The 23431-nt window shown below is 41.9% G+C and overlaps 1 protein-coding gene across 1 annotated transcript in view; it reads right to left on the bottom strand.

The window, feature by feature from the left end:
* Nucleotides 1-223: 223 nt before the first annotated feature.
* LOC134354539 (fatty-acid amide hydrolase 1-like) overlaps nucleotides 224-23431 on the bottom strand; it is a 56898-nt gene continuing 33690 nt past the window's right edge. The window contains exons 9-15 of the mRNA XM_063063458.1: nucleotides 23203-23300; nucleotides 20386-20485; nucleotides 14516-14559; nucleotides 11050-11089; nucleotides 9392-9500; nucleotides 6914-7059; nucleotides 224-619 (exon numbers count right to left, since the gene is read on the bottom strand). Coding sequence (XP_062919528.1) covers nucleotides 494-619; nucleotides 6914-7059; nucleotides 9392-9500; nucleotides 11050-11089; nucleotides 14516-14559; nucleotides 20386-20485; nucleotides 23203-23300 — 663 coding nt within the window. The 3' untranslated portion in view covers nucleotides 224-493. The remainder of the gene's footprint in view (nucleotides 620-6913; nucleotides 7060-9391; nucleotides 9501-11049; nucleotides 11090-14515; nucleotides 14560-20385; nucleotides 20486-23202; nucleotides 23301-23431) is intronic.

Genomic DNA, 23431 nt, shown 5'->3' with positions numbered 1-23431 from the left:
CCACCTTCTTATTCTGACTTATTCCCCTTCCTTTCCAGTCCTGATGAAGCATCTCAGCCCAAAACATCGACTGTTTATTCCTTTCCATGGATGCTGCCTGACCTGTTGGGCTCTTCCAGTACATTGTGGAAAAAAAATAGGCTTGCATTACCCAGGAATTTCTTTGTAGTTCCATCATTAACACTCTGAAAAACCAAACATTCACTATTTCAATTTGAATATTTTTATTTGGTATACTTCTGAAATTACTTTGTTTAAATACTAAGTGCTACATTATCATCCAAAAAATATTGATTGTGAGAAGCTGCTGAGTTGACTTTAAGCAGATAATTCCCCAACATCATTCACACAAATGTCCTAATAGTGGAAGTGCAATTGTAAATGGAAGAGCTGGCTCATTGACACTAAATAACTTTAAAATCATCTCAGAAGAAAGCTTGCTCTATATGTAACTTAGAGTATTCTACAAATTATTGTACTCTTCCAGAAGTGGTTAGATAATCTTCTTTAACTTGACGAGTCTTTCCACCTCCTTCATGAAACGAAGACAGAGTTCATCTTGCCAGGGCAGGGCCACACACTGCACAGCTAAAGGAAGATCAACACCTCCTGCCACAGCCTGAAATATATGGAAATCAAAGCTATTAGGGAGAGGTGATACAAGATCCTACACTGAAATTCACACGTAAGTAATTTAGAACTGTTGGTATACCTTCCCTGGAATCTACTTTTTTGATTCCTCTGAAGGCTACATTGATAATTATCAAAATGGTGCAACATATTTACTTCCCATTGTTGCATCTTATTTCTATCCTAACCTGTCATTTATTTGAGGCAACAATTCACATGCATCTCCTTCAGGTAACCTTCCTCTCTGGTGTGTTTTCATCCCAGTCCCCTGACCCTCCTTTGATCCTCCCATTGTTGTCGCTTTTCCTACAACCTCCTCCAGATCCCCCACCAACCATTTTCATCCGCCCTCCTTTTCCTGGTTCCCTCCACCTATTACCCACACATTTTGCCCACTGGCAATACCAGCCCCTCCCCTATCTGGTTCTGATATTGGTTCCATCGGACCTTCACCTTTCCCCTCACAGTTACCATTATCATCTTAATTATTCAATACCAGCACAGGTAGTGTTTATGTTTCTGTTCATCACCCTTGGAACTCCCTTGCCTTCATTTATCATCACCTTCCTCTGTCTCCCAACTCTCCATCTACCCATCATCCTTCACCTCCTTGGTACATCAATCGCTCACTGACTCCTGTCTTAGCCATGCCCATTTCATCTTTATACCAGCCATCTTTCCTCTCCTCTGTCAACCCTAATGCCAAGTTTCAACCCAAAATGTTGACAATTTCTTCCTTCTCTCCACCCACAGAACCTGGTAGGTTCCTCCTGTAGATTGTTTACTGATGCCATTCAACTCGTAGTTCTCGTATTTATCCACTAATTCCCCTGTTCAACAAAACTTTCTAATTCTTTACTTCTCATGTACTGTGCTTATCCAGCTTTGAGTAGAGGAAAGAAAATGAAAGAGAAACATACTATTTGAAAGTGAAATACCGCTGAGCAGAGGATGACCTAGTGCAAGATTTACAAAAGGCTCCATTGTAGATTCACTTACTGAGAAGGCTGACAAAACTTTATTGTATATTGTGAGAGGAATCAAATACAGATACGCCACTGGGGAGACCACAAATGGAGTACTGTGTACAGTATTAATCTCCTTATTTAAGGAAGGGTTTAAATGTATTGGAACCAGTTGAAATTGAAGTCTAAAATAGATGAGTGCCTTATGAGGAAATGTTGGACAGGTTAGGTTTGTATCTACTAGAACTTAGAAAAATTAGAGATAACTAGATTGAAACATTAATTCTGAGTGGTCTATCATGTTTCATCTAATGGGAACATTTACAGGGAGAGATTAATATTTAAAAATAATAGGTCGCTTATTCAAAGACATTAACGAAGGGGAATTTCTGCTCCTTGGATTCTGAGTTTTCCTCTTCCTCAAATGACAGATAAAACTGCCTTTGAATATTCTTAAGACGGAGGTACAATAAATAGATGCCTGATTAGTAATGCAGAGAAAGGTGATTACATCAGATCGATCATTATCTTATGACCCAGCAGACCCGAGGGACCAAGTTGTTCACACCAGTAATTAGTGTGTAAGTTCAAATATTCACTTACTGAGCAACTTCTCAAACAGGCACTGGGACAAATAGGGCCAGAACAATATCCTTGCTAGTTTTTGACAGGACCTGCTGAAAACTCCTTTTCCTACAAGCAACACACAGCAAGGTTGCTGGTGAACGCAGCAGGCCAGGCAGCATCTCTAGGAAGAGGTGCAGTCGACGTTTCAGGCCAAGACCCTTCGTCAGGACTAACTGAAGGAAGAGTGAGTAAGGGGTTTGAAAGTTGGAGGGGGAGGGGGAGATCCAAAATGATAGGAGAAGACAGGAGGGGGAGGGATAGAGCCGAGAGCTGGACAGGTGATAAGCAAAAGGGATACGAGAGGATCATGGGACAGGAGGTCCGGGAAGAAAGACAAGGGGGGGGGACCCAGAGGATGGGCAAGGGGTATATTCAGAGGGACAGAGGGAGAAAAAGGAGAGTGAGAGAAAGAATGTGTGTATAAAAATAAGTAACAGATGGGGTACGAGGGGGAGGTGGGGCATTAGCGGAAGTTAGAGAAGTCGATGTTCATGCCATCAGGTTGGAGGCTACCCAGACGGAATATAAGGTGTTGTTCCTCCAACCTGAGTGTGGCTTCATCATTACAGTAGAGGAGGCCGTGGATAGACATGTCAGAATGGGAATGGGATGTGGAATTGAAATGTGTGGCCACTGGGAGATCCTGCTTTCTCTGGCGGACAGAGCGTAGATGTTCAGCAAAGCGGTCTCCCAGTCTGCGTCGGGTCTCGCCAATATATAAGAGGCCACATCGGGAGCTTTTCTTGTACCTAGGTTTGATAGGAAATGTGAGTACAATGAAATTCCATTATCTAGCCACATCCACCAAGGCAAACAATACCTCTTCAATCTAATCAATAGCATTTACAATTAGCTGTTGGCTCATTAACTGTGCTGCCTCTGTAGAAAAGACAAAGAAGTCAGCTGATCCAGTGCTCCATGTCACTGTTCTTTCCAGCTGAGCACACCCAGGTACAAAGATTACTGCTAAATGCTGAATTAACATGGCTGTTTATAAACTTTACACTTTCATCAGCCATTAACAAGCAAATGTGTTTATGAACAAATGCAACATAATGTTGCAGATAATAATTTGTCTACTTCAAATTTAATGGTGACAGCTGCCCTATTACTGTAGCCACTCTCGCCTCTTAGTCAAGATGGTGTGGGTTCCTGTTCCAGGGACCAATCCAGCTGACACAACAGGGAAACAACAAGACTGCACTATTATAGTTGCTGCCTTTCAGGCAAACATCAGAACAGTGAATACGTTAAAGAGACACATAATCAATGCAAAATACGTAGGAATGTCCTAAAACTGCGTAAGATACACTTTAAATACAAGTCTTTCTTTTTTAAACTCACATAGCTCTATAAGATGAGCTAAATTCAAAATTAGAAGATGGAGGTTGCATTGTTTGCATTGATTTTTTGCAGCACGGATATTGGCTCAGTTTGCAGAACCCAATGTTCTGGCACTTCAGTGGATCTCTTTAAAACATGGAAAGAGGGATAGTACATGTTGAAAGACCAGTTTACTAAAGTAACACCGATTCTTCACCTACCACCAACTAAAGATAAACACATTTCAACTTTTTAAAAATATTACTACAAAGCTCAGTGGAGGAGAGCTTCATCCAAGTGTAACCTGAGTCTGGAGATGTCGGAGAATCATGACAGTGCTGTGAAACATTAAACCTCCTAGGAGCAAGGTGTTTGTTATCACAAGGCTTATTAAATTCCAGAGTAACTCTTCTGCAGCTTCAAGACTTCAGGTAGCTGAATTTGCAGCTATTAGTTTCATCATAATGTAATCTTAGAGGGAATTCTGGTAAATTGTCATGAATAAAACAGCAATATGAAGTTGAATCTTAAGCCATCTGCCAGTTATTCAAAGTGAAGGCAGAGCCAACGGTGGCATTTAGAACTGCGTGTCTTGAAATATGATAACCTACAACTTCTCAAAAGTCAGTTACAAATATTCACCAAAAGACTATCAATCTAAAATGATCAGAACACAAGAGCCTCAGAAACAGGAGCAGGAACAGGTCAACTAATAATTCTGTTATTCAATATGATCATGCACCACCAATGGTAGCCTTAATTTCCGGAATTTCCTTCCTAAAACTCCCTTTCGCTCTTTCTTCTTCTAAGATCCTCATTAAAAAAAACACACCTAATGCCCATTTGAACAAGGAGGTCAAAGATTATGTAGATTATAGGGTTCCAGTTGAATGAGTGGTGAGGAAGGCAAATGAGATGTTAATATAGCATTCATTTCGAGAAGACTAGAATATATATGCAAGGGTGTAATGTTGAGGCCTTATAAGACACTGATGAGCTCTCACTTGGAGTATTGCGAGCAGTACTGGGCCCTCTGTCTAAGAAAGCTGACATTGGAGAGGGTTCAAAGGAGCTTCACGAAAATTATTCTGGGAAGGAAAGGCTTATCATATGAGGAGTGTTTGATGGCTCTGGGCCTGTACTCAGTGCAATTCAGAAGAATGAGGGGTGACCTCACTGAAACCTATCAAATGTTGAAAGGCCTCGATAGAGTGGATGTGGAGAGGATGTTTTCTATGGTGGGGGAACCTAAGACTAGAGCACACAGCCTCGGAATGGAAGGGCATCCATATAGAATGGAGATGAGGAGCAACTTCTTTAAAGCTTCAAAGATTCTTTTTATTATCAAAGTATGTATGTAGAATACTCTGAGATTCGTCTTCTCCACATAGCCACAAAACAGAAAAACAATGGAGGTTGTTGTGAAAAAAGACATCAAACCCCTCACACAAATAAGAAAAAGAAACAAAAACATGCAAACCCCAAACCCCCAACCCCCTCCCTCGCACAATAACTAACAGATCGCCCACACGGAAAACAGCAGCTAGAACATCAAACCCTAAACCCCCAACCCCTCCCTCGCAAAAAAAATACAGCAACCATAACATCAAGCCCCAAACCCCATCTGTCGCAAATAAAAAGCTAACAGATCACCCAGACTACCAACCCCCAACACGCCAATCGGCAACGAGAAACAAAGCACAGAAAACTGAAGGAGACCAATATGAGCTACAGTCCACACCGATAATCACATAGATCTTACAATTTTGATAACATCTTCCATCAGCATCGAGGAGAGCGACCCCTCAAATGCAGGCCTTCTGTAGAGAGAAACTACTCGACACAGCAGTGTGGCCTTCTGTAGAGACCGACCGCTGAACACAGCAGCTCCCCTCTCGCTCACTCTCCTCCACATTCGCCTCGATGTTTCAATCATCCTCGACACTTTAATCGGGGAGAAATGGAGTTGATCATGGCCCGACACCCTGTCTCTGAGCTTCTCCTCAAGGTCGCTCGTGCTCACGCTCCTCTCCTGGAATTTTCTCAGGGACAGCAGAGCACTAGGTCACTCGTGCAAACCCCAAATTGTAAGTCACAGGCTCCAATAGTTTTAGAAGCACAATTAAGATACAAAGAATAAGTAGAGAATGTAGAAAAAGAGAAATAATTGACTATCTGGAAGGTGTCACCCAAGGAATTGATGTTTGCTGGTGCCATTTTGACCGGAATCAGCCAGAAAGTGGTGAATCTGTAGAACTGGCTGCGGAGTCCAAGTATATCTAAAGCAGAGTTTGATAGATTCTTGAATAGTCAGGGCATGGGGAGGAGGCAGGAGATTGGGACTGTGAGGGAAATGGATCAGCCATGCTAAAATGGCAGAGCAGACTCAGTGGGCCGAATGGACTAATTCTACTCCTATATCTTATGGTCTTAAGCTGGGAAGGCAGTGTTGAGGCCTAGGGATGTTGAAGGTACTTCAATGTACTGTGAAGCCTTAAACCATTTTGAAGCAAGGTGTTTTTTTTTATCACCGGTTCCAAATAGTCATGCAGTATTGCTAATCTGAAACAATTTCAACTATACAAGAGGGCATAAGTTTATGACAGGAGGAATGTATAGGGGGATGTCAGAGATAGTGTTTTACACAAACTCTCAGATAGACTCATGGATGAAAGGATAATGGAGGCCTAAGTCGGAGGGAAAGGCTAGATTGATCTTGGAGTAGGTTAAAAGGATGGCACAACATCATGGGTCAAAGAGCCTGTTTTGTTCTATGTAATAATTTGTATTTATATAGTGCCTTTACCACAGGAAAATGAAAAATTTTGTGTAATGGCATAATAAAGCCACATAAATTGATATTAAGACAAATGACTGAGAACTTGTTCAAATACATGGCTCTAAGGGAGAGTCTCAAAAGAGCAAATAGCAATTGAGAAGTTTAGGAAAGTAATTCCAGAAATGTTGGCGTTTGCGATGGAGCAATTAAAATCAGAAAAATTCTGAATTAGCGGAAGTTTTGGGATGAGAGCCAAAGTCACACTCGTTAAGAATGTTATTACAGCAGCTGAATATATACTGTAGATATGCTTAACACCGCCATGTCACAATTATAACATTGCAAATGGCTAGAGTTGCATTGCCTGTACAGCCACTGAATATTCCTGCTGCAATTAATGTTAAGGTAATATTATAATGCTTCCGAAATCACAAAGTTCCCAGCAAATATCAATATTCTAAGACTCTGCTCTGTAAACAAGCTCTGCTATTTAATTAATGTAAACCTGTGTTTAAGTCCCACAAAAAGAGCAGAAACCAGTACAATAATAAAACAGTGCCATAGTAGAGTGAAGCTTCATCCCACTGACCTTCTTGAAAGTTTTGTCCCAAATATCATTTTGGTAACCAGTATAATTCATCAGCTCTTTTTCATCTTCTGTTGTTACTTTGGTGACTGGCACAACACCCGCAGGAAAATTTAACAAGTTGAAAATAACCATATAGCTGGATGCGGCTAAAAAGAAAATATATTTAAACAATTAGTTTGTATTTTTTTGAGGTTCTTCTATCTCCTGTGATAATAACAAGGGACATACTGGTCAATACCCCTATGTAAAGGCAGTTACCTGTGGTCTTTCAGGGAAGATGGACAGGACTTATCATACTAACAAACAACACACACAAAATGCTGGAGGAACTCAGCAGTCCAGGCAACAACTATGGAAAAGACGATGATTTGGGCCGAGGCACTTCATCAGGCCTGGAGGAAAAAAGATGAGGAGTCAGTGTAAGAAGGTGGAAGGAGGGGAGGAAGATACACCAGGTGACAGGTTCACCGGGAGAGAGGGAGGGGTGAAATAAAGAGCTGGGAAGTTAATTGGTGAAAGAGGTACAGGGCTGGAAAAGGGGGAATCAGATAGGAGAGGCCATAGAAGAAAGAAAAGGGAGAGGAGCACCAGAGAAAGGTGATGGGCAGTTAAGGTGATAATGTGAGAGAGGGAAAAGGGAATGGGAATGGTGAAGGGGGGGGGGGGTATTACCAGAGGTTTGAGAAGTCAACATTCATGCCATCAGGTTGGAAGTTACCTGGATGGAACACAAGGTGTTGCTCCTCCAACCTGAGTGGAGCCTCGTCGTGACAGTAGAGGAGGCCATGGACTGACACGTCGGAATGGGAATGGGAAGTGGAATTAAAATGGGTGGCCACTGGGAGATCCCACTTTTTGTGGTGGATGGAGCGTACGTGCTCAGCAAAGCGGGGTCTCCCAACCTATGTTGTATCTCACTGATATACAGGAGGCCACACCAGGAGTACCAGATACAGTATATCACCCCAACAGACTCACAGGTGAAGTGTCGCCTCACCTGGAAGGACTGTTTGGGGCCCTGAATGGTAGTGAGAGAGGAGGTGTAGGGGCAGGTGTAGCACTTGTTCCGCTTGCAAGGATAAGTACCAGGAGAGAGATCAGTGGGGAGGGATGGCATGGACAATGGAATCGCGTAGGGAGTGATCCCTGCCTGCGGAAAGCAGAAAGTTGTGGTGGGGGGGGATGTGTTTGGTAGTGGGATCCTGTTGGAGATGGAGGAAGTTACGGAGAATTATGTGCTGGACACAGAGGCTGGTGGGGTGGCAGGTGAGGACAAGAGGAACCTTATCCCTGGTGGAGTGGCGGGAGGTTGGGGTGAGGATAGACATGCATGAAATAGAAGAGATTTATCATATACTTATCACACTATACTTTTTTTGTCTATTATTACTATGTATTGCATTAACCTGCTGCTGCAAAGACAACAAATATCACAACCTATCCGGGGATATTAAACCTGATTCTGATTCTGATAGGGAAACATTCAATACTTTTATAACAGTGAGATAACAGCTGTCTGAGCATTTTGTTTCTTCTCCTGACGGGAGAGACAAGATGTCTAGAATGGATAGGATCTTTGATCGTGCTGGCTGCTTTGCTGAGGCCATGTAAAGGAGAATGGTCATAGTCTTTTTCACAGAGTGGGTCCCTAATATGAGAGGTTATATATTAACGGTGAGAGGGAAGGACTTCAAAAGGGACCTGACGGGCAATCTTTCCGCACAGTGAGTGGTGGCTATGTGCTACCAGAGGAAAACAGTTAAAACATTTAAAAGTCACATTGTCAAGTATGTGAAAAGAAAGGCTTTAGAGAGATAGGAACCAAATGCAGGCATGTGAGACCATCTTGGACAGCATGGACAAGTTGGGCCAAAGGGCCATTTTCTGCACTGTGTAATTCGATGTTGCTAAATGAGCAGTGTACTCAGTACTCTGGACTCATAATGTTATTACTGTCCACAGACAGAAATCTAATGAACTTGTAGAGACAGTCAGCTTCATTGATACAATCATAGCAATGGCACAAAATGGAATTTCATTCAGGACAATGAAATAATGTCTGAAATATTGTGTATTGTTAGTATTTTATTTCTAAAATGTACATGCCTCTAATTCAGCATTTTCAAAATACACATTCATCAACAATGACTGCCATCTAATTTATGAAGTGAATTTCATTTGTGACTGAGTCCATTTACACTCAGATTGAAATAATGATGTTTCTGCATCAAATGGAGGGGATTTTTTTTTGATAATAATCATTGTTATTTCATTCAAACAAAAAAAACACAAAATATTACACCCATATCTGAAGTTCATCCACAATTATCCAGTAGAAACCTGTATGTCTCTTCTGGTAACACCCCCTCTCCCCATGTGTGAAGTAGCACCATCGAACTTTGAATCTATCCATACTTCTCTGATGTAGTTCTAAGTTCTGGGGGCCTTTGAAGAGGTTCATCCTCAATTGTTCCTCACCTGACAATTTTCCTGCATATCCGATATTAAATGCAGGTCCTATTGATGGACAGAGTAAAACTTCAATGTTCTGGTGTTTCCAAGCATTCATATATTCTTCACGGTATGCCTAGAGAAAATACAAGAACTCTCCCTCATGATCTTTGCAATGTCTTTTTTTTCTCTGAAATTAACTACCCACAAATCAACAAGATCCTAGTTCATAATATGTCAGGAGAAGGCCAATTGGCTCATCACATCCAGCAGAGCAAATCACTTTAATCCCAATCATTTTCTTATATCCCTCTGGCCTGCAAATTATTTTCTCTCACGTGCCAATCCAATCCTCTTTAATTCTCCTTACTAGTTGCTACCGTTATTAAGTGGTAATGTACACAACACAATTAATCTACCAGTTCTTCTATGGTACGTGAGAGGAATTTGGAGCACATAGCAGAAACCCATGAGATCTCATGAGGAGAACACGCAAACTCCTCACTGATAACACCCAAGGTCAGGACCAAACAAGTGCCCCCAAGCCATGCGGCAGCAGTGCCATTTGCAGCCACCATTTTTAAATAAATATAAGACCATAAGACATAGGAGCAGAATTAGGCCATTTGGCCATTCGAGACTGCTCCACCATTCAACCATGACTGATCCTTTTTCCCTCCTCAGCCCCACTCCCTGGCCTTCTCCCCATAACCTTTGATGCCATGTCCAGTCAAGAACCTATCAATCTCTACAATCTCAATATGACACTTATTCAAGTTTATTTTCATAAGCATACATACCCAGGGTATAAATGCAATGAAATTACCATTTTTTCCAGCAGCAGGACAGTACATTACAAGCATGAGAAACAAAAATTATATAAACCTAAATTAGCATAAATTATACATAAATTACATGACACAATGAACAAAATAAATGGATCTGTGGATTTCTTACAGTCTCACCATTCTTTGGCCTAGAAGCCAGCACCTTTTTATGCACCTTACAGAAAAAGATCATTAATATTATTTAACAGGGCCTATAAAGAAAACACAACCTAGAACCCAAATAACATTGATTTACTACCCCATTTCTGGCATGAGACAATTTCTCAACTAACATACTTTTCTTTGCCTATTTCTATGTTCTACAATTTCCCTGTGTCATTTCTACGTTTCACAAATCAGAAGTTGTGAAATATCAGTAACAATGTTACAAAACTGCAAATTACTGTAAGCACAAGGAAAATGTGTTCCGTGTTAGATGTTAGCTGAGATTAAACTGGGTATAAGGTGAGTTTATGTTGGCACGTGGCCAAGTGGTTAAGGCATTGATCTGAAAGTCGCTAGTTCGAGCCTCAGCTGAGGCAGGGTGTTGTGTCCTTGAGCAAGGCACTTAACCACACATTGCTCTGCGACAACACCGGTGCCAAGCTGTATCGGCCTTAGTGTCCTCCCCTTGGACAACATCGGTGGCGTGGAGAGGGGAGACTTGCAGCATGGGCAACTGCCAGTCTTCCATACAACTTGCTGGAAAACCTTCCAAGGCGCAAATCCATGGTCTCACAAGACTAATGGATGCCTATTTTAAGTGAGCTTGTAAGCAAGATGTCTGAGCAATGAGAAAACTGAATAATCAAAATATTTCCACATAATTTATAAATTGGAAATGGAGTTTGACCTCACCGTTACTGCAACGTGGTGTTTCCATAGTTCCTTAACTGACCTACAAATATATGAAAAAAACAATGTCAAACTCAAGAACAAGTTTTCTCAATTTTAATAACATTCTACAGGAATGAAAGAGGGAGGAGATTCATGGTCCTGAATCTCCCTAAACCACTCGAGTTCAGCATCCTCAGAAATACAGGGTGCTACCTACACAGCAAAATCATTGTCTGCTGGCATCAGAAAGGTATCCTTACCACTTCAACCTATGACTGACTAAGAATCACAAAACTTGGGTCCACGAGCTAAGCTGGGGGCATTTTGACCGTATATAGCATGGACATGTTTAGATAGCATGCCTAACTCTTCCCATGTCTCCTTCTCCCAAGTGTGACTTTTGCTGATTATCCGAAGATCCATATCCATATCTGTACATCCTGCAAAGTTTCATTTATCCATTTCACATTGCTCTTGGGGAAATAGATTTCAAAACATGCAAATAAGCTCCGGGCAGGAATCACTCCCCATTGTGGCCAGCCCTCTGCATGTCAAATCTTGCAGCTTTTCATCGCAAGCCATACAATCTTAATTTAAAAAGGAAAAATTAAATAGTTTGAACCATGTACTATTGTGAATTTGACCATCATTTAAAGTTTTCACTTTACTTCATATTTGCCTTGAATTCAGAAGGTTGAGGTTTCAAATCCCTTTCGGCACAAAAATCTAAGATGACATGCCCAGGCAATATTGATGTAGAGTTACACTTTCAGTGATGCAGTGTGTTAGGTGAGGTATTAAACTAAGAACTTGTCTGGTCTACTAGTATATGTGCAGATCCCATGATACTATTTAAAAGATTTTTCCCTGCGTCATTCAGATGACGTCTGCCACATTTCCTTGCTATAAAAACTACTTCATGTTTGTAAAGCACTTAGAACATCCTGAAGAGGACATGAATGATACTGTAGAAATACAAACCTTTTCTCATCCTGCAGAATATTCTAGGTCAGAATATTTAATTGACATTCTAAAATCCAACAGTTCCACTTACCTTTGCAAACGTATTTCCAGAGAAGCTTCCATAAAATGTCATCTTATTTCTAAACCTTAATTTGACTACATTCGATTATTGCAGTTTAGAGAAAGGGCAGATGAGACATTCCTCTAATAAAAAAAATGTGATGTATAAGTCAGAAATATCTATCCTTCAGGAGCCATCAATCTGACATTTTGATCCACTGTCCGCAGATGTTGACTAACCTGTTGGGTATTTCCAACAACATTTCTTCAGCTTTAATTCCTAGCATTTGTAGTATTCTGTTTGTCTTTATAATTCTTTAATATTTTAGTCCATTGGCATTACATATTTGAGCAGCCTGATTAAGAAGCACATTAAGCAGTGTCACCTCTGTAAGTGAAAGTCAAAAGAAAACTGAAGATGATGGAAATATGAAATAGAAACAGGAAATGCTGGAAATAATCATCAGGTGAGGCCATATCTATGGGAAGAGAAATAGAGTTGACGTTTCTGCTCATAGACCCATCATTAAATGCAGCCTGACCTGCTAAGTATCTCCAGTCTTTTCTGTTTAATTTTACCCACTTTAGATTTTAGATTATGAGGACACTCAGTCCTCGTTTATTGTCATTTAGAAATGCATGCATTAAAAAATGATACAATGTTCCTCCAGAAAGATATCACAGAAACACAGGACAAACCAAGACTAAAACTGACAAAACCACGTAATTGTAACATATAGTTACAACAGTGCAAAGCAATACTGTAATTTGATAAAGAGCAGACCATGGGCACGGTAAAAAAAAGTCTCAAGTCCCGATAGCCCCATCATCTCACGCAGACGGTAGAAGGGAGAAACTCTCCCTGCCATGAACCTCCAAGCGCCACAAACTTGCTGATGCAGCACCATTGGAAGCACCATTGGAAGCACTCTGAGTCCGTCCGAAAACTTCGAGCCTCCGACCAGCCCCCCGACACCGAGCGCCGAGCGCCATCTCTGCCGAGCACTTCGACCCCAGCCCCGGCCGCCGAGCAACAAGCAAAGCCGAGGACTCGCGGCCTTCCCCTCCGGAGATTCTGGACCACACAGTAGCAGAGGCAGCGAAGCAGGCATTTCAGAAGTTTCACCAGATGTTCCTCCGTACTCTCACGTCTGTCTCCATCAAATCAGGATTGTGCACGGCACCCTACTTGACAGATAACAGATATCATTCACTGGAGTGGCCGCTGCGAGCTGCGTCGCGCCATCTTCTCCTCCCGCCTTATTTCACTTCGCCAAGTCTCTGACTTACTTTCCCTATGATTGAAAGTTGTGGTTATTTTCTTTTAAATAGCACAGCTCAGGAAACGTTAGTCAAGGAAAAAAAAAACAAGATTAAAGATTTAGGTCAATAATTCTGATGAATGTTAATAATTTCCCTCACCCTACCTCCTGCTTGAACTCATGACTACTTCCATCATTTGCTTTCTGGGTCAGATTTCCAGCATCTTCAATACTTTACCTTGCATAGTGTTTAGCTTAGGGTTGGGTGGCAGTGTGGAGATACGTTCCCACCAAAGGAGGTGTAAAGTGCTCCCTCCCTCCATTAGTCTCCAGGTCACCCTTGGGCAAGGTGTAGCACCTGCTTACCACCCCCCACCCCCCGATCAGGGTCATGTGAAGCCATGAGAGCAGGGGTGGACGGTTGTATGAGCAGCTGGTGCATATCACAAGTCCTGGTTATGCGACCGCTGATGCCAGGCAGACCATCTCTGAAGAGTATTGATAATGGCTGGGGTATCCCATCTTGTAAAGACACTGCCCAGAAGGTGGCAATGGCAAACCACTTCTGTAGAAAAATTTGTCAAGAACAATCATGGTCATGGGGTCCATGATTGCCCACCTCATACTGACAGAGCACATAACGATGATGAGTATTTGGGTATGTTTAGCACATCATACTCACCTTGAAACTTCATCAGATGTGACCTTCACAAAGTAGAACCAGACAAATGCAGGAAATACTAAAGATAGAGGCATTATGAAAAGGTGAAAGTTGTGCATTGTAAAGAGTGCTGAAAAGGAGGAGGAAGAGAAACAAGTGTAGAGAATGAATTCCAGGACTTCGAGCTAGGGGGACTGAAGACAAAACCATCAAATAACATGAAGAAAGAACAGGGGATGGCTGAGGAGCAGAATTGGAAGAAAGCAGAGTTTTCAGATATTTGAGACGAAGTTACAGAGGTGGGGAGGGACTATTAGTATTTTTCCACTTCTGTATCACAATACATAAAATCTGTTTCTAGCTATTTTCTTTAAACATAGGATCACTTGTCCAAGCTAACAACTTAATCTTGTTCCCCAGAGAACTTCACATTTTCAAGCCTTTGATGAATCAATTCCAAATATTAAAAAAATCAACTAAAATCTCCATTAGAGCTTGAACATATACATGCTTTTCATCCTCTTCCTTAGCATAAACTCACCCTATTCCTCCTGTTGCCCTGAAGCCAGCTGCAACTCTGGGACTCTGCAAAAAGGAAAATCAAGTAAGTCTTACTTGATATTGATATTACATTTGGTTAGACCAAGTGTAGGTTATGACATAGAACTGAACTTAATAGATTTCTATGTCATAACCTGGAGTCAGAGCATGGAAAGAGGCCCCTCGACCCTTTTGGTCCATGCTGACAAAAGTTCCCCATCCAAGTTAGTCTTGTTTGTTCTGTAGTCCATATAAATATTATCTACCGACCTGCCCTGGCCAACTTTCTTAGTCACAGTCTTTCAGCAAGCTTTATGAGCTGTTGAGTTATACTGAAAGTCTTCCAGTATGATAGCATTGTCAACACCAAAGGCACTCATAGTTGAATAGTTAACAAAGACATTAATAAGTAATTATATCAGATTTATGATCAATGGAGTAAGTTATAAAACAGGCAGTTCCTGAGTTATGTAAGAGTTCAATAAACAATCTTTTCCAAAATTGATTTTCTGTATCTTCTTACATCATATTACTCTAAGTAGATTTGTTTCATTCCATCTTATATCTTCTATGTTCACCCTAACACTATCCATAATTAAACTGAAAGTACATACTGTATATGATAAGCAATTGTTAAGGAATAGCACAAAACATTTTATTAATATTAAACTGTTCTTTTATTGTCACATATACCAAGGTACAATGAAAAACTTGTCTTGCATATTATCCATACAGATTAATTCATTACAATTCATTACATGGCAGTAGTACAAGGTAGAACAATAACAGACTGTTACTTGTTACGTACCCCGTAACTGGGTTGCCAAACCAACAGAAATGGATCACTCAGTTGGAGTCTGGATTACTAGAACTAAGAAAGTTTTATTAAAGAAACAAGCAACACAGTAATCGAAAGGATAATAAATGTAACAGTTCAGCAATGATAAACACACATGTGCACAGAATTAAGATAACAGCATCAATCAAGCTCTATCGTTGTCTAGGGGTAAATGACCAAATTTCAAAGTGACACAAAAGTTCAGTCCAATTTAGTTCAGTTCGCAGTAATCGTTGCCATGGCGATGGACAATGTGGGGGGAGAGAGAGAGAGAATGGGAACGACTGATCATTCAGACACGGCTTCCACTCACAGACCGGCGATATGGCTCACAAGCAGCTTTCGGGCAGGTCCTTGGTGATGTCACCTGAGGTCACCGACTGTGACCCCTCCTCCAGATGCGGTCGATCCTCTGCAGTGAACCCGGCACCCAAGCAAGGGCGGACACACACCGGGTTCCCGCTGATCGTACCTTTCCACCCTGTGCGTTGTCCGGTACTTCCCACCGACTCATGAGAGGCGCACCGCTTCCAGGGTCTCGTTACCTCGGGTGTCATGTGTGTCCTGCCTTAGTGAACCTGTCCCTTTTTATCCCCCTGCTGGGGTATCGCCTGTCCATCACTTCAAACAGTTCAGGGTTCAAAGGGGGAGCCGCTCTGGACAGCTCTCTCTCCCCCATCCCTTCATTACACATCTCCAGACGCTGCTCCATTGTTCCTTATCTCTCCTTCCCCTGAGGACAGGTGGCAGACCACTTGCTGATGTCACTGATGCTAACCCAGGCCAGCAAACATCTTAATTTTATGTGTATTCTCGTCACATACTGTACAAACAAAGTACAGTGCAGGTAGACATAAGGTACAAAGTCACAACAACGTAGATATTCAGTAAAGAGTCCATCTCACTGGGAAACATTCAATAGCCTTAAATCTGTGGGACCAAAGCTGTCCATGAGCCTAGTGGTACATACTTTCAGTCCTTTGTATCTCCTGCACAATGGGAGGGGGCTGAAAAGGGAATGTCTAGAGTAGGAGGGACCTTTGATTTTCTGGCTGCTTTTCTGAGGCAGCAAGAAGTGTAAACAGAGACCTTCGAGGGGAGGCTGGTTTTCAGTAATGTGCTGGACTGTGTCCACAACTCTGCATTTTCTTGAAGTCATGGTCAGAGTAGTCGCCATACCAAGCCATGATGAATCCAGATAAAGTGCTGACTGTGGTGCATTGATAAAAGTTGGTGATGGTCAAGAAGACATGCCAAATTTGCCCCATCAGACTCGAGGGGTAGCCATGGGCACCCACATGAGCCCCAGCGATGCCTGCCTTTTCACTGGCTAGGTAGAACAGTCCATGTTCCAAGACTTCCCCCGTAATGCTCCCCTACTCTTCCTATGCCACATTGATGATTACATTGGTGCTGTTTCCTGCATCTAAGCTAAGCTTGTCAATTGCAAAAAACTTTGCCTCCAACTACCCTTAAATTCACTTGGTCCCTGACACCTCTCTCCCCTTTCTCGATCACTCTGTTTCCATATCCAGAGAAAAACTGTTGACTGACATCTTTCATAAATCTATCGATTCCCACAGCTATCTTGACTATTCCTCTTCCCATCTTGTCTCCTGTAAAAATGCTATTCCCTTTTCTCAGTTTCTTCATCTCCACTGCATCTGTCCCAGGAAGAGGCTTTCCTTTCCAGGACGTCAGATATGTCCTCCTTCTTTAAAGAACGGGGCTTCCCTTTGTCCACCATTGATGTTGCCTTCATCCGCATCTCCTCTATTTCCTAGGTATCTGCGCTCACCCCATCTTCCTGCTGCCTTAGCAGTGTCCTTACCAACCAGCCCATGAGCCTCCATGTTCAACACACATTCTCCGCAACTTCCACCACCTCCAAAAGGATCCTACCACCAAACACACCTTTACCCCCCGCCCCCGCCATCACTCTCCATTTCTCGCAGGGATCACTGCCTCTGTGATTCCGTTCTCCATTTGTCCCTCCCCACTGATCTCTCATCCAGCACTTATCTTGCGTGTGGCCAGGGTGTTACCCCTGCTCACTCACTTCCATTCAGCATCCCAAACAGTCCTTCCAGGTGAGGCAACACTTCTGATGTGGGACCTGTCATAAACTGGGGGACCGCTTTGTCAAGCACCTCCTCTCCACCTGCACTTCCACTCCATCCGACAAAAGCAGAACTTTCTGGTGGCCCAGCATTTGAATTCTCATTCCCATTTCCATCTTGACATATCGATTTTATGCGTCCAGATGAGGCCACCCAACACCTTATATCTTGTCTGGGTAGCCTCCAACCTGATGGAATGAATATTGATTTCTCCTTCTGGTAAAAAAAAATTCCCCTGCCCCTCTCCTCTTCTTCTATTCCCCACTCTGGCCTCTTACGTCTTCTCACCTTCCCATAACCCCTCCAGTGCCCCTCCCCTATGGTCCACTCTCCTCTCCTATCAGATTCCTTCATTGCCAGCCCTTTACCTTTCCCACCCACCTGGCTTCACCTATCACCTTCTAGCTATCCTCCTTCACCTTCCCCCACCTTCCTTTCCCGTCCTGATGAAGGGTCTTGGCCCGAAACATTGACTGTTTGTTCATTTCTATGGTTGTTGATTGATCTGCTGAGTTCCTCCAATATTTTGTGTATGGTGCCAAATTTGTTTAGCCTCCTGAGCAACTAGAGATGCTAGAGAGTTGTCGTATCATCATGGTAAGACCAGGATAGGTTATTGCTGATGTTCACTCATGGGAATTGAAGTAGTCCTTCTGAACTGTTGATGTAAATAGGAGTAGGTTCACTGTCCCCCTCATGAAGTCAGTGACCAGCTCTTCTGTTTTGCTGACACTGAGGGAAAAGCCGTTCTCGTGACACCAGTTCTCTATCTCCTTCTTTTACTCCAACTACTGACGTTGAGATATGGTCCACTACAGTGGTATCGGCACCCAATTGCCCACCATTGAGAACATCTACCATAAACGCTGCCTGGTCAGGGCGAAAAGCATTATCAGGGATGCATCTCACCCTAACCATGGACTTTTTACTCTCCTCCCATCTGGTAGGCGCTACAGGAGCCTCCGCTCCCGCACCAGCAGGCACAGGAAGAGCTTCTTCCCTGAGGCTGTGACCCTGCTGAACCTCACATCACAGTGCTAAGCCGTATTGCATCCATATTGTACTGTCTCAGTACTTTTATATCTGTGTGCTGTAGCACTTTTTTTATTTGCAGTCATTTTGTAAATAACACTATTCTTTGCATTTCTGGTCAGATGCTAAATGCATTTCATTGGCTTTGTATCCGTACTTGGCACAATGACAATAAAGTTGAATCTAATCTAATCTAATCATCTGCAAATTTAAGCAGAATCTGGCCACAGGGACTCAAGCATGGGGCCTCAGAATGCAGCCATGTGAGGTGCAGTATTGATTGTGAAAAATTCTTTCAAATGCTATGGGAGAACTTGCATGAAGACAGATTTCCATGTCAGTTCTTCCATAACCTGGGGAGCAACCCCCCCACAAGAAAAATTACAGCAATAACTATTGAGTAGCTTTGAAAACATAGAAACATAGAGACATAGAAAATAGGTGCAGGAGTAGGCCATTCGGCCCTTCGAGCCTGCACCGCCATTCAGTATGATCATGGCTGATCATCCAACTCAGAACCCTGTACCAGCCTTCCCTTCATACCCCCGATCCCTTTAGCCACAAGGACTACAGGACTCATGGCTACTAAGTTAATGAGCCCTGGTCCTAATGAAAATCAGAGGAAATCATCAATAAGAAACTTTTAAGATTTTCTTTATCTATGCAGAGTTTGTTTGAATGCTGGAGGCTGCCTAACTGAGGAACTAGTCACTCTGCAGCAGTAATTATTCTGTACCAAGTTGGGTCCAAATGGAGAGCCAAGTCATAAGTTGGCGGCTGGGTGACAGAAATATGCCACTTTTTCAGGTGGGCAACAACTGTGGAATTTCAATCAGCACAGTCTAGCAAATATCATTCTGTGAATGGAAATGTCGCAGAATGTATTCAATCAATGCTTCAGCTGCCTGGGCTGTTTGCCATTCTAACTGGATTTATCATCTTGCGCTGAACACTGCACAATATTAAACCTTACTCCTGCCATGACAACAAGAAGTGGAGCAGAAAGATCAATATTAGGAAATGGTAGAGAAGGAACACCATTGATTAACGGTGCAGTAACAGTCAGAACTCCTCAGCAACAGATTGTCCCAGGGCAGCCCATCACCATACGTACCGAACTATCCGACAGCTTCCCTCGTGTGGACCATTCATCTACTATAAATATTAACATTTTGCCAAATGCAGAAAATGTACTCCTATAACTTCATTCCACTGGCATAAAATAGTTAACAGCAATAATTGTGTGGAATGCTTGGTGTGCCAGGAATGTGCTGCCTGGCTTGGGGGTGAAGGCAAATGGGAAAGAGGTATTCAAGATGCCAGGAAATGGAAGGATACAGACATTAAGTAGGCTGAAAGAATTGGTTTAGGTGTGCAGTTCCTTTAATTCAGCACAACACTGTGGGCTGGAGGACTGTGCTATGCTCTTGGATCAATAATTAACCATAACTCTAATCGTTGAGCAACCTCATGGCAGCCTTTTGTTCTCATTATCATATGCTCATGCAATAACAAAGTTAGAATCAAATCTGATTTATTATCACTGAATTATATGGCTTGAAATTTGTTGTTTTACAACGATAGTACAGTACAGGTATAAAATTACAAAAAATCACAGAAATAAACAGTGCAAATACCTGCAACCCCAGTGCATGCTGCTCGGGAGATAAAGGGTTAATGAGCTTCTATGGGAGATATTCAGATGGGCAAGTGCTTACAAAAATATTTCCCTTCACTTTTTATAATCTTAGCAATGGTGTTGTAGGAGACCCACTGTCTGTTGGACTCTACCGGAGTTACAAATGTGTTTTTGATATTTGCACTGTCTGCAACAGCCAATTCCCCATTCCAAACCATTTATAAGTTAACTATTATACTTACAAAAGGCTTCAGAAAAAAATACAAGAGCTTTTTCAGTAAACTAGGCATAGAGTACGTAGATACTTGAGTTCTTAAATGTGGATCGATAATGTCTCCTTTACTAGAAAATCCAAACAATATTTAGTGCCTTTAGTATTATTTTCAACGTGTGCACTAAAAATAGATCATTGAAGATAAAGACACCAAGGTTATTTGTGATACTAAAATACATTTTTCTTGGAGGCTACAAATGATCAACCAATTCAAAAATTATGGATTTGTGGTGATTGAATGAATACATTAGGTTTGTTTTTACTCGAAGTGAATTTTTGGCCTGTTTTGAGGTATAGATCTAAGTTGGCCTTCTTTCTCCTATAAACCAAAGGCACATGGACAAAAAGTAACTAGTGCGTGTTCAGAAAGAGATTGCGTAAAAAGCATCCAGACTCATTGTATTTGAGTGACAGTAAACTTTTTCAAAATATACAAGAGTCTGAGATATGATACCTTAAATGGCCAATTTTTTTCCTATATCTTATAGATGAAAAGTGGAAATTCTGGAAATACTTCACCTTCAACAGACCACTCTCCACAATTTCTGCCATTATCAAAGATTCCTCTCTCCTTCTTTCCTCTCTTTCAGCATGGGTCCACTCTTCGATTCCCAGCAAACACAGTCACACTTACCCTTGAAACTGCAGACAATGCAATACTTGTTCTTTCATATATTTCCATTCCACTATCTAGTGACCCAAAGAGGCTTTCCAAGTAAGGCAGCCATTCACTTGCACTTCTTTCAATCTGGTGTACTGCATCTAGTGTTCACAGTGTGGCATCCCCCTACAGGGGAGAAACCAAACGCAGACTGGTGGATCGCTTTGTGCAGTTCAATCTGTGGGAGAGAACCTGAGATTCCCATTGCAGGTCACTTTAATTCCCCCGTCCATTCAGTGAGCAAACTCGAGGAAAAGCACCTCATCCTTCTTGTCTGGATGCATTGCTACTTTTTAGGCTCAATATTCAATCCAGCAACTTCAGGTGATGCAACTTCTAGGTCTACATTAGTCATCCATTATTAGCTTGGCTTTTTTTTAAATCTCTCTGGGACTGTGGGACATGCCCAGCCTGACCTGTTGAACAGGTTCCCACACCCTGCATCCCTACAACTTCCACATTCTTTTGTCTATGTTCAGGAAGAGGGCAGGAGAATGAGGTTGAGAGGGATAATAATTCAGCCAGACTCAAAGGCCAAATGACCTAAATCTGCTCCAATGTCTTGTGGTTCTATGGTCTTCTTGCACTCAACTCATCTTATAAACTCATTGCTATCTCCATAACCTTGTTTACAGATTATCCCCATGCATACATTGGCTTTACACTTTGAGTGATAACCCACTCCACCCCTCAGCTTTAGAAGTTTCTTTTATCTCCTTTTCACTTCTGGTGAAGTTTCTGACCTGAAACATTGATTCATTTTGTCTTCCCATTCACGTAGCTTGTCCTGCTAAGTATTCCCAGCATTCACAAAAGGCACGGGATGAATTCAGTGGGTCAGGCAGCATCATGGAGGGAAATGGGCAATCAATGATGCTGGTGGAGACCCTTCAGCTGGGAGATGTAGAATTGAATGTCGAGTTCAGCTGAAGGGTCTCGACCAGCACCACTGATTGTCCATGTCCCTCCATAGATGCTGCCTAACGCACTGAGTTCCTCCAGCGTAATTTGTGTTGCTTCAGATTTCGGCATCTGAGGTCTCTTGTGACTCTATTTCTATGATTTTCTGTTTTGAAGGAATTGCTGTTAAGAACTAAAATCATAGAGTCAGAGTACTACAACGCAGAAACAGGACCTTTGGCCCATCTAGTCCATGCCAGCATTGTCTTCTGCCTACTCCCAGCTACCCACACTCGAACCATAGCCCTCCGTACTATTCTATCCAAACAGCACAGTAGCGTAGTGATTAGCACAATGCTTTATAGTTTGGGTGACAAGGGTTCAATTCTCACTGCTGCCTACGTTCTCCCTGACACTGTGTGGAATTTGTTCCAGTGTTCTGCATTCCACCGACAGTCCAAAGATGGTAGGTTAATTGGTTATTATAAATTGTCCCATGATTAAGCTAGGATTCAATCGAAGAATTATTGGGCATCATGGCTCAAAGGGCTAGAAGGGCCTATTCCATTCTGTAGTTCAATAAATAAATAATCTCTTAAATCTTACATTTGAACCCACTTATATCACTTCCACTGTTAGTTCATTCCACACTCGGACAACCCTCTGAGTGAAGAGGTTCCCCTTCAGATGCCCCTTAAATATTTTACATTTCCTCCTAACCTCTAGTTCCAGCTTCAATCAACCCGAGGGGAAAAAGCTTGCAAGCATTCACCAGATCTATACTCCTCATAATTTTGTACGCCTCAATATGATCTCCTCTTATTGACTCAGTGGAATAAAGTTCCAACCTATTCAACCTTTCCCTGAAACTCAGGTTCTCAACCCCCAGCAATATCCATGTAAATTTTCTCTACACTCTTTCAAACTTATTGATATCTTTGCTCTAGGTGGGTGAATAGAGGGAGCTAAAAATCAGAGAGCATATTAAAGATATAAAAATCATTAAGAAACCAAGGAGTTGGTATATTTCTGCAGTAGCAACCATTATATCACCTTATAATTGTTTTCTGTCTTCCATTAAGACACCAAATTCACCCTGAGGGCTTTGCTCCAACCTATCTCACAGATTACTAAAGTATAGCTATTGCAAAAATTTGTTGTGCAAAAATGTTAATGGTTTCATTTTTTCTATACTGTTAATTCAAGTGCACTGAGGTTACCTACAGGTTTTCCAGGAATGTAGCACCACTGTCCGCAAGAAGCCCCTGAAATATTATTTCATTCATTGCATAGAACGTTCTTGGAGGCGTAAATGATATTAACTGGAAAGCGGGAGAAACAGAAAGTAAATTGTTTGTTGTATTGAAAATAAAACAAAGGCTTAATAAGTCAAATTGTGTAATTGTCCTCCTATAACTAATGGTCTTATGGTCTGTAGGATTGGTAAAAAGTA

The sequence above is a fragment of the Mobula hypostoma genome, chromosome 12 (genome assembly GCF_963921235.1).
Source record: "Mobula hypostoma chromosome 12, sMobHyp1.1, whole genome shotgun sequence".
Taxonomy (NCBI): Eukaryota; Metazoa; Chordata; class Chondrichthyes; order Myliobatiformes; family Myliobatidae; genus Mobula; species Mobula hypostoma.
Note: the sequence above shows the minus strand (reverse complement) of the source record. Positions and strands in the feature narration are given on the sequence as shown.